At 40.6% G+C, this 11935-nt stretch overlaps 1 protein-coding gene across 1 annotated transcript; it reads right to left on the bottom strand.

The window, feature by feature from the left end:
* Nucleotides 1-3532: 3532 nt before the first annotated feature.
* Nucleotides 3533-7893, bottom strand: LOC133915983 (probable protein phosphatase 2C 12). The gene is made up of 9 exons (XM_062359438.1): nt 7129-7893; nt 6162-6333; nt 5822-5975; nt 5679-5742; nt 5420-5527; nt 5115-5240; nt 4791-5023; nt 4400-4602; nt 3533-4312 (listed from the first exon to the last, which is right to left on the bottom strand). The coding sequence occupies exons 1-9, from the start codon at nt 7360-7362 to the stop codon at nt 4278-4280; spliced, it is 1329 nt and encodes a 442-aa protein (XP_062215422.1). The 5' UTR covers nt 7363-7893; the 3' UTR covers nt 3533-4277.
* Nucleotides 7894-11935: the final 4042 nt, after the last annotated feature.

The raw sequence follows: 11935 nt of genomic DNA, 5'->3' as shown, positions 1-11935 counted from the left end.
TCGTGTGGGTCTAGGAGTATCCCCTGCAGGGTGTATAAACAGTTCGAACTGCCGCACTCTCGGTCATGAGCATGCTATTATTTCATCCGTATCGGTCGTAGAGATTCGTTGTGGATTTGTGGTTCAGGTTTGTGGTGGCGGTATGGACATGGTGGTTATGTGGGGGTGGTCAGAGTTGGTACTTGTTATACTTTTGATACACATGTTGATTACAATTACTTATGTTCAGTTGGTGATGCAGGGTAGTTTCATATATGTTGGTCAAGTTAGTTGCACACACATATGTCTAGGTTGCTTACCGCTTTAATTCACTTAACCATGTTTAATCCTTGCTACCAGCTAATGCATGATCCTTGGAGTCGAGCTATGTATATGTGCTCTATATTGTGTAAGACTTGCGAGTACCTTCGTACTCAGGGTGCTGCCCTTAAGTTGATGTAGGTTCACAGGTTGGCGAGGAAGAGGCGATATTTGGCTACTTTGTGCCTGCCGATCAGGGTGGCGGGCAGGAGTAGCACATTCTACTCCGAACTCGGTGTTCTTGATATGGAGCCTAAGGGCATGTGGCTCCATATACTTTTGTTGTATAGTTTATTTTCTTCCGCTACGTAGATCTTTTGTTGGTTAGGAGTTGAGGGGTTTTGTCTCCTCCTAGCTCGCTTTTGTTGTAAACTGTTGAAATCAGTTGCATGCTTAACTTTTGTAATATAAATGTTTCTTACTTGCTCTTTATTAAGCTATATTGTGATGCACTATGTTGGAGGCATGTGTTCCGATCCTTGGGCACAAAACATGTGCCGGGACTGCCGGAATGGTATTCGGGTTAATCGTCGAGGTTGGATTATGAATAATGATCCGTCTGATGATTAATTTGAATATTGTTTGGACGGGTCCTCACAGAGGAGGAGCGGTGTGAAGTGGCGGCGCAAGAGATAAGGTGGAGAGAGAGGCTAGCTTGTGGACTTGTGGTGGAGGACACGTGAGGAAGAGATACTGGAGCGGTCAGAGCCGACGGACGCGAGACTGAGCCAAAACGCAATTCAACTAAAATTTCAGGTCTAGGTACCTTCAGTGCCAGTTGTGACTATAACCGACATTGATAATCAACTATTAGTGTTGGTTCGTAGTTGGAATCGACACTGATACACTGATGGAGCGCTACATATGACCCGTTCTGTAGTAGTGAATCCAAATGAAATAAAATCTTTGCAGTACTTTTATGTCATAATCATACATAGAAATATGCCGAATACTGGTTTTGAAAAGATGGATGCACCCTTCTCATTTAATTTTCCTCGTTTTTATTGATAGCAAAATATGACACGATCCTTTTTTTTTTTAATGCCGGATAGTTCGGCGAAGGAGCCATGTAGTCATTGAACTATCTGGTGCTTATAGGATTGATTCTTGCCGAAAACATACTTTCTGGAAAAAATAGTCCGGCAGGGTGTCTTATGGTTGCCGGACCATTCGGTGAACGCAAGGATTTTTTTCTTGCAAGGTGACATGCTCTCTAAAAAAATTGCTCCAGTGATACACTTGGCTGAATGACGGACCATCCGATGAGTTAAGACTGATTTATTTCTTGAGAAAAAAATTGCTCTTTACAAGAATTACTCCGACGAGGGTTTCGGTGTCAACGTCGGATCATCTGGTGCATATATTTTAAATCTTGTAGTAGAATTTGTTCTTAAAAAATTTAGTCCGGCGAATACTCCGGTGAGTTCATTCACAAACACTGGACTATCCGGTGTGAACAAGTGGGTTTCCTTGCAGAGAGTTTGCTCTTTAGAAATATTAGTCCGGTAAATACTTGGTGAGTTCATTTTCAGCGTTCAGCGCTGGACTATCTGGTGTATATTAGGAAAGAATTCAAGGTCTAACCGAGTTGAACTCACCGGATGTTCTGGCGCTTAGAAATTTGTCCTCGCTGGACCATCCGACATTCAGTCCGAGTCGAATTGGATTCATAGATCTGTTTGGATTCTTTTCGTGTTTTTGGCCGAACAGGGTGTGTTTGTGTGGATTTTAGGGTAGAGAGTCCTATTTCTATAAGGCAAAGTTCAAGCCCTCTATAAATAGTTGAAGGAGTGGAGGAATATTGTAACAATTCAGTCAATTGCAATAATTTCATCTACTTTCGTTCTACCTTACTTTCCTGCACTTTAAGGTAGTTTTAGGGTAGTTCTTCGCTGCTACATTGAATCCCCACGATTTAGATGGTAGTTCTTTGTCAAATTGCTTGTAAATTGTCCGAATAGCAATCCTCAAGGTTGCCGATTGAAATTATTTGCTTGTTTGCTCATAAACAAGTCGTGTGTCACTGCAAAAAGCGATAGTTATCCCCGGACGGATTCGTGTTGCACAGGGTTGCCAAATCCCGCGCCAACAATTTTTTAGGACAAATATCAAAGATAGACCATTGACATAGTGCCGAGTAATTATTGCATCCTTACCCCTTCACCATCACACACAATTTTCTCATTCTAGTGTGATAACATTTCCAAAAAGAAAAAAAAAAACTAAATGTATACAGCAAAAAAAGTACAAATAATATGTAATATAAAATGTTTCCTTTCTTTATGTGATAATTAACACCCTAGATAAAGTCATGTAATGAAGTCATACTCAGATAATAACACATGTGAAGCTTGCTGTAAGCACAAGAATCAAATAAAACTTTCAGGTTCCTCCAGACAAGAAACAAAGTCGTGATCCATCAATATGTATTCACAGGTATTTGAAGGATATGATCCTAAAGTAACACATCTATATCCAATAAATTTGAGGAAGCATTTTCTCAAGATAAACAAAAATATATTACTATAAAATAAACAATAATAGAACATTCCTTTCACTTGACACATGAGCTAAACCCGTATAAAAGCAGGAACCGTTTCAAGCATCAATCTAAACTAAATAAAACTCTAAAGACACCACCAATGCACTGCAAAGCACTAGTCTATCGTTCTGATGGCATGACATTTGACGAATTCACAGAGTAACTCAAAGAAGCTCAGCACCAACAAGGATGGTCACATAAGTATAACTGCCGTGAGGCCATTTGAGGCCGATAAACCGGGTTCAGCTCATGGTGGAATAGTACATGGGCTCCTCATCAGGGTGACAAGGATAGGAATGGCTACACAGATGACACCGATATTGATCAAATCTTGTTGCTTGGACAAAAAAGGCCTAGGCATCAAAATTACTGCCTGGTAATTCAATGAACTCATCCTTGCAGTAGAGAAATAGTAGCTAGCTTGCAAAGTACTATCTTTTACCTTTTATACCATAGCTTCAACTTGATATGCAAGAGGAAGATAGAACTTAAGCTCCACTGTGTTTATGCTTTAGGATGATTCTCACCGCCTACTGAATTCACATGTGCTTCATTCTTTCTTTCCAATTTTGGGAGCATGCCTACTCTTCACAGAAGTAAATTTTCTTACAGGTTACAATTACTTAGTTAAACTGTATAGAAGGAATTTGGGAAGTTTCCTCTTTTCTTTTTAAAGAAAAGACTGACAAGTACCAAACTACTATCAGAAATCTTAGAATTATATTAAAATTCAATAACAACATTTCAAGTACATTAGGAAGCAATACTTCCAGAAAAAAAGTACTTGTTCGAAATTGTGAGTACAATGGTACAACTGAAGAATTGTGGTGCAAATAAAAAAATTGTTAGTGGACGTGATGGGTCTCATGACTACACACATGGCAGAGAATAAAAAGGAAAGGAAATGGGTAAGAGAATGAACATGAGAGAAAGAATCACATGTGACTATGTGAGACTGGGAAAAGCATAATCTTTATGATCACTCATCACACAGCGTGACCAGAGAAGAAACTACATTCAAAGTACAGGGTGTTGAATGACTGGTGTTCACAAATGGACCAAGTCATGGAGACTTGATGATCAGTGGCAGAAAACAGCACACCTTAAGGCTACTGCCTACCGGTTCATTTGAACCAAGAGGTCAGTTGTGGTCTCTCCAAATAGATAAACTTGATACGCATAGCCTGATGTCAGACTTGAACCTTCTAGAGAGTAATTGTGGTGCTTCATATAAATGACACCATAAATCTCTATCATCTCATTTGTACCGACGACCATATTGATCTTCCAGTTTTGACAGGAATGTAGTAGTGAAAATTCCTAATCTGTCTAATGATGAATAAGATGACATTGATGAGTCTACTTTATTTGCTAGAGCTGTTGTTAGTGAGAGTTAGTGTGTATTAACAAATGTATAGAAAGCCTTTGGCAAAGACTACTTAGGCACAGGTTGGACAGCGGATTGAGAATCTGGAAACAAAGAGTAAATCAGGACTCAGCACATTTATTGTCTGGTGTAAAATAAAAGTTATAACTTCTGGGTAAATACACCCATACTTCTTGAATGCAGCTTCCCTTCCATGGCCTCCTTTTTCACTTGACAGGAGGAACAGAGGAAAGGACCACCCCAGGGGTCAACTCTTGAATGTTTGGGCATGTTACCATGAACAGAGATGCCCTCACCAGGTTTCATCTCCAATTGACAGACTGCACAATCATGCAGCTTGAACATATTTCCTGATGGATAATTTATATTCAACCTGTGGACCAATTAAAAGGGTTTAGGCTGAATTTCACATGCATATGTATAGTCACTGTTCAAATCTTAATGGAGATAAATGCATCTATTGCCCCATACTCGAATTCAGATGCGTGTACACTGATGCATGCTCATATCCTTTAATTACTAAGTATCCAATGTATCCAGCGCACAAAAAGAAATGCTGACCTTTGAGCAAGCATTGCAGATCCCTCCTCATATATTTCCTCCACAACATCAGGTTCTAAACATCCTCTGTCCATCTGATCTTCAGACATCTCATCAGAGGGCCTCCGACGGAACAAAGCTTTGATGACTCCTTTCCCATGCCTCTTTAATGGAGGGCTTAACTTTTCTGGAGGTAGTATGTCAACTACTATGCATGTAGTATCATCTCGTAGTCCCTTTGAAGTCACAGCTTCCTACATAACAAAACCATGACTCTTGAGCATAGATAAAATCATAAGACATGCACTATCGATGTGGGATACAGCTGGGAACAGATATCGGTACCTTAACAATTCGATTAGCAGCAGCTTCAGCTGGCAGCCCCCTGGTGTAGTTCAGAGCTTCTTGAAAGCGAAGTGCATCCCAGACACCATCGCTAGCAATGACAAGACGCCCTCCGGCATTGGACAACTGCAATAATTTTATGCATCAAACTTCAGATCTACTTTATTAGATTATATATTTATTGGATCAGCTGCCTTAAGCTGAAAATACAGTTGCACTATGATTGGTGTCAGATACTATCTAATTACATGACAGAATCTTCTGCACCACTTCATTGATATAAAAAGTTCATATGGATTGCCCACCTTTACTTGCTTCACATGTGGGACAGGAACTATAAATTCCCCAACGTCGATGTCGCCAATTGACCTTGATAGACACAATCCGCCTGGCCAGCATCTGAGTGGACCAATCTGAATAATGATTGCAGAGGGAAAAAGTATCAAAATTTTCCTTGAAATTAGCATCTGTTCATTCATGCGAATACAGTATACTCGGGATGGGGGGATGAACTAAATGACCAACTTGGTAACTGACAAGCATACATAAAGAAAAGCAACATACCCCAGCACCCCCAGCAATATTTATTCTTCCAACTTCACCGCCACTTGCTGTAACACGCTCCACCCTGCAATAATGGACCTTAGGTTAATCGTAAATGTGAGGATATTGTAGGCATAAAACCAAGCATGGACGTATAAACATACTCCTCCTCATTAGCATCCAGGCGATGGTCAGCTGACAAAAAATATACTGAACCTTCAGCAGATTCTAGAATACAGCGTGAATCACCAACTGATGCTACAGTGACAACCCATCCATCTATTATAACAAAAGTCACAGTGGTCCCTGAACGTGCCGCTGAAAACATTGTAACAGTCAGTTTGGTATGATTTTTGGTAAACAAACATGCATAGCTGACATCCCATTTATCCAAATAAGGGGGATATAAGAATAAGTGAAAAAAAGGCACAAGGATCTCGATTATAGATTATGTTTACATAAATCACCTTACTAGAGCTTCTCAGATCAGTGAAAGAACAGTACCTTTTGTTTGGAAGTCTTTATCTGTCTTTACAAAACCTGCAACTAGTGCCCTTGGCAATGCAGCTGTCCACTCCTCACTTGTAAGATTTGGAGGAATAGCAGCCAATGCATTGTTTAAGAGATTCTCCCGGGTGTATATGGCAGCTGCAGATCCACTGTGGCCATCAAAAATCTGAAGGCAAGCAACCAGAATGAATAGTTCGAGTGAGATTAGCAGCCACTGTAGTTGGTATAAGGAAAATTTTAACATGGAAAACAAAATAATATTGACTCATAATTTAGAACTGTATTATCACAAGAATATTCCATTATCAGTTGACTTTTGCCATCTACACTGCTGTATTTTGTGTTGAAAGAGCATGTTGAGTTGATACATAAAAATTTCTAGGACCCAACTCATATTGCCAACTGCTGGAAGGCTGTAAGATCTAAAACAATAAGACTCCACGTGTATATTCCTAAACCAGTGGTCTTCTGACCACCGAAATGATAGAATTAAGACAATTAAGGCCAGTAAAATATTAGCTGACATATGTCCCCATGTGCCTTGATGCAAACACGCCTGAAAATCAGGCCTGTCAATCACGCTACTCCATGCAAAAGACAAGCAGCAAACTAAGACGCCACAGTAAGCACAAAGTTTCATAATGGAAAACACCAAATTTTAACGAAAGCAAAGGTGTTTCCTCAAAAGGAAAAGAAAATTAGACAGGGTTGAGAAATGGTGCTTTTACATTAACACATTCTTAGCTGTAAATGACAAAATGACCACAAAATCCAGGCCTCAGAAGCATCAATGCGAGCCCTAGTTAGGTGCTATGCCAACTGAGATTCCTACAAGACTTTTAGTCCATCCACATGGCCAATTACCGCAACGATTATGCGGCAAACTGTACATGGGACCAAAATTCCAAATTAATGCGTTGAACACAAGACAAAAATAAGAACACAGCCGGTGAATCACTACCGCAAACACCGAGATGGCGTCGTCGTCGTCTGCATTCTCGCCGCCGTTGCCTTCGCCCTCGCCTGGACTGCGGTGGCACTTGGCCATGAGGAGCGTGAAGTCCTCCCCTTTCTTGCTCTTGCAGGCCTCCCCGAACAGGATGTCCGGCTTCTCCACCTTTTGGTTGCACAGCTCCCGCTTCAGGAGCACGGCCAGGGGCACGCCTGACCCATCAACCTCCGCGTGCACCTCCATCGGAAGTCAGGTCACCAAATCCCTCGCGGAGACGGATCTGAGGCGAGGAAAGAATGCAAAAAAAAAAAAAGGATTCTAGAGCATAAAGCGCGGACCTTTCTAACGGATCAACCAAGAACTTCGGCCAATCCGATCAAATAATTATTTTTCCCAGCCGCAACCCGATCCCCCGCCCAAGAAACCAAATTCCTCGGAAAATGACAGCGAATATCGATGCTCTATTCGCCTAACGCGGCATTGGCCAAATTGGATCGAATTCCCCCAAGAACCGCAAAAACCTGGGTCAAAGAAACCGCCGCTACTTATTCTGGAGAAGGGGGCGGAGGCGGAGTGGGTGGCCGCGAATACGATCGGGCTGGAGGACGAGGAGGGGATTTGGGAATTCGGGGGTGGATTCGAGAGGCGAGGGTGGGAAGTCAGGTTAGCTGGAGGCGAAGAGGAGGAATTAGTTAAAGCCGTTACGGGAGGGCAGAAGCGCCTCGACGTGCGCGCCAGGAAGGAAGGGTGCTCAGGATCGAGCTGTCAAACTAATTCTTGGTTACCCGAGACAGGATTATCCGTTACCGAATCTCTCTTTAAAAATTTGTCAAAATACAGATAGGCATCTTATTCAGAATTTTTTTTTACCTCCGATCCAAAATATAACTCTATTTAGATTTATCTTAAATCAAATCTTTTTAACTTTGCCAATCAATAGCTAAAAAATATAGACAGTTAACATAAGGCTGATGTTACTAGGTTTATCTAAAAAAATACTTTTATAATACATAGTTCTTTTTATTTAAAATAATATATTTTTATAGATAGTATTAGTCAAAGTGTAATATTAAAGATGATATCGATATCTTAATAAACTTATATTTGAGATAAAAGAAAATATATCATTATATGCTGCCGAACTATTATTTCTTTTTCAAGGAAATATGTCAAAGATATATTAGGAACTTTTCAGGTATTTAGTGCTTTACGCTAAAAGTATAGGTTTAGTAATCTCGTTCTACCTATCATTTTTACAGTGTTCTTCTCTGGTCATAATCTTGTGCCACTCCAAATCCAAAGCCGAAAAAGATAAAAACGTGCCGAAGATAGAGCATGGAGATCTGATTGATGGATGACAGAGGTCAATGCATATAGCGGCCATGGATCACGGAAGAAGAGGAAGGTAGTTTGTCACAACCTAAAAATTCTAAACATGTTATTTGTGCATTTATATGCATCATAAGCATCATAGCTTGTTTTGGCCAATACTTCAAATTTATTTGAATTTCAGCTCAGTTGAGCAATTAAGCATTTACATGCACCATATGTTAGAATTTTATACTAAGGATTTAGAAGTAGGACCTTAGCTAACCATATGAACACAAGCCTAATTTCAAAAATTAAATATCAGAACCTGAATTAGGAGATGCCATTTGTGGTGAGGTTGATGCAGCGCCTTGATCAGCCCTCACTACTACAGAAACTATTTTTAAGGTAGTTCATAATCCAATTTTATAGGCATTTAGCATACCCACCTGTGATCGAAGGGTTGTGAAAATGGATGATTTTCACAGACGCAAAATAGACCGCTTGTGAAAATAGATTTTCACATTTGGTTTCTTAAGGAACCATATGTGGAAAACCATTTTCACAAGTAATTTCTTAAGTGAACCGCCTATCGAAAACTATTTTTATAGGCTGTTCTTAAGTAAACCGCCAGTATAAATGGTTTTCACAAGCGACGCATAGCGTCCGCCTATAGATAGATAGATTTCCACAGACAGGTGACATAAGGACCCCTCTATGGTATGTATTTCATTCAAAAATTAATAATAACATATATTTTTTATTCAGATTTTAACACATTTTTAAGACAGATTTCAACAGCATTTGAATCAACACAAGTTCAATATTTAACACAAGTACAATATTTTTACATCATAAGCTAACATTGCTAAAAGTCTTTCCTCTTCTACTCACAAAGTCTCGGATGGTTAGCTAATTCACCTCCAAGGTCAAAGAATCTGGCATTCTTGTGAATGACTTCATGCAGGATGGACCAACAAATGTCACATTGGATGTTTTGGATATCTTTGTCTTTGAACGAGGTATGGGTACATTTGACTATTCGTACCTGAAATAAAAACATAACTAAAAGAGTTAAAACACTACTGACAACGAAAATAGAATCAAATAAGGATGTGCAAGTGCAATGATGACTTACGTCCTCGAGGTTCATTTTGTACCTCCTATTTACCTTAAGAAACTGGCAAATATAATATCCACAAAGAACGGTATCAAAACCTTGCTTGTGGCAATTCAAATAAAAACACAACGTATTCGTTAATTCAATAAGACTTTTCGTCATAAATAGTGAGGTACAAGTATTAGAGGTGTGTTATTATCGGAAAGTGTGTACGAAAAGCCATCGCATCTGGCTTAGCCGTATCGTGTATCCCACCTTTCGTTACGTACTATTTGTAGGCCCTATTCGAATGCTAGGAAGTAATTATCAATTTATAAATAATTTATAAGAATTTTATGTATGAGGATTTTTTTTACCTCTATATAACGTTGATGAGATCTTTGTAGGATTTTTTAGGGAGATCGTGATGAGGACATCACTCCCTCAGATACATACAATGATCCTCCATTGAACTTTCAAGGTCCAATCACAAGAGCTCGCGCACGACAATTAAATTTAGAGGTGAGCTCGTTCCTAAGCAACTCTTTATATAATTTTGAGAATAGATTACTACCTAATGATTATGTGTTGCTTAGTAATCATGAAGAGGACAAGGAGACACATAGAGGAAGGCTTGGAGGCGTGGAGGAGCAGCTAGGACGTCCAACAACAGCAGGAGGTCTAGTCCAACTCGAGTCCGAATCAGTCTCGACCTCCAGGACCAGCGAGCAGTAAAACGGACGCCCAGGACGCATCCGGACTCCGTTTTCGACGATTCACATATGGTTGGAAAGATAATTTCATAAGGAAACCAATGGCGTTGGTTTGAGGTCCAAATTCCTTCTGAGTCAACAGGAAACGTCGAAACAAGTCAGCGTCCAGAATCTGTCCCGGTGCTGTGTCACCGTTTTTGGTCCGTTGGGCCGTGTATCGTCGTTGAGCCCATTAGGGGGGCGTGACCAGGGGGTGTGACGACCCTAGACCCTTATTATCAGCCGCCGCCGCTCTCGTTAGGGCGGGTTTTGCTTAGATTATTCTGTCAAGAACAGTTTCGCCGTTTCGTCGGTTTGTGAGACCCCAACTCGTGAGATTAATCATTCATCTGCAATTTGGTTGCATTCTTCCTTGTTCTTGCTTGTGTTCTTCGATTCGCAGGCAAGGATTTTAGCCTTCTTGGCGAGGTCAACCGTGCAACGCCGGTTGATAACCAGAGGAGACGTGGTGCTGCGATTGCGGGGTTTCGGATCGTGTTGTTCGGAAGCCGGATCGACTTGTGTCTCGTTTCCACCAAATCGAGAGTTACCAGAACCTTTCGGAAGATCGGGAACCCTTGTTCATATTAAGTGGTATTCAGAGCTTCAGGTATACCGTCAGGTTCATATCTACCCTTAGTTTCGAGTGTTTTCGCCTTCGTTCCATAGTCCACTGCCATATCATTTTTTTTTCCTGTTCCTACAACCCTTCCGCGCCTTTAGCTTTTGCATATTTCAGTTTCAGAGTTCGTCGTGTTGAGTTTGTGTCCTGGTCAAGGTCTTGTTGCTGGTTAGGTCGTGTTAGAGTCCAGTTCGTGTGTTTTCCCCCACCGTTTCCATCAAACCCTAGCCTCCGTCGCATATTTTCCCCACTTTCTTCCCGTTTTGTCCTCTAATTCGGAGTCGTTTCTCAAATCGGGCATAACTTTCGCGTACGAACTCCGTTTTCAGAAAAGTCACAGAGTTTTTCGCATCGAAAAGGTGTTTCGGATCCGTTCGTCCCCGTTTTCTCGGGTTCGGCGAAATCAGAATTCCCAAATTCGCCTCCGAAGTTTGAGTTTTCAATTTCCAAATATTTTTCTCATTTTTCGGCTGAACTTTAGAAAATTCTACAGGCCACTTCTTTCACTTGTTTAAGCTCAAAATTTCTGTGGTTCCCTCTTGTGTGCTCCTAAGTGAAAAAAAAAATATCAAAAAAATAAAAAAAAAGTCGAATTTTCCTAAAAAAACAACGACAGCCCAAAAAATTAGAAAAAAGAGAGGGGCAAAAGAGGAACAATATCTAGAGGAGCACATAGAGAAGGGCAAAGTGAGCTGTGTTAGCGTGTGCTGTTTAGTTCTTTGTTTCTGTTGCTCTTGCTATCCATCATACTTGTTTTTCCACCTTGTTTATCACACATACTTGGTACTTGCAACACTTTAGGCCAGCAACGAGAACAAGTACTTGGGACTATAATTCAGCATTACTATCTGTTTCTGATTTGTATTCCACATATACGTATTTGTTCTCTTTGTGTGCCTTCCAAGCTCCACAGATTCTTCTGGACAGCACTGGTTTGCATCCCTGCAATCGCTCGCACGCCTTCCAGGTATCCTTTGCTTTGCTGGTAAGAACCCTGGTAAGAGCTTGGTAAGGTGTCTACCTTTGCTGATCTTG

Source organism: Phragmites australis, chromosome 4 (genome assembly GCF_958298935.1).
Source record: "Phragmites australis chromosome 4, lpPhrAust1.1, whole genome shotgun sequence".
In the NCBI taxonomy this organism is placed as follows: Eukaryota; Viridiplantae; Streptophyta; class Magnoliopsida; order Poales; family Poaceae; genus Phragmites; species Phragmites australis.
This window is presented reverse-complemented; position numbering and strand designations above follow the sequence as displayed.

Bases quoted from the DNA above. Each gene is read 5' to 3' on its own strand.
- LOC133915983 (XM_062359438.1), bottom strand. From the start codon at position 7,362: ATGGAGGTGCACGCGGAGGTTGATGGGTCAGGCGTGCCCCTGGCCGTG. The intron at 5,743-5,821 runs GTATGTTTATAC...CCATTATTGCAG, and splicing joins CTGGATGCTAATGAGGAGGA to GGTGGAGCGTGTTACAGCAA. The intron at 4,313-4,399 runs GTATGGGTGTAT...CTTTGTTTCCAG, and splicing joins AGGGAAGCTGCATTCAAGAA to ATTCTCAATCCGCTGTCCAA.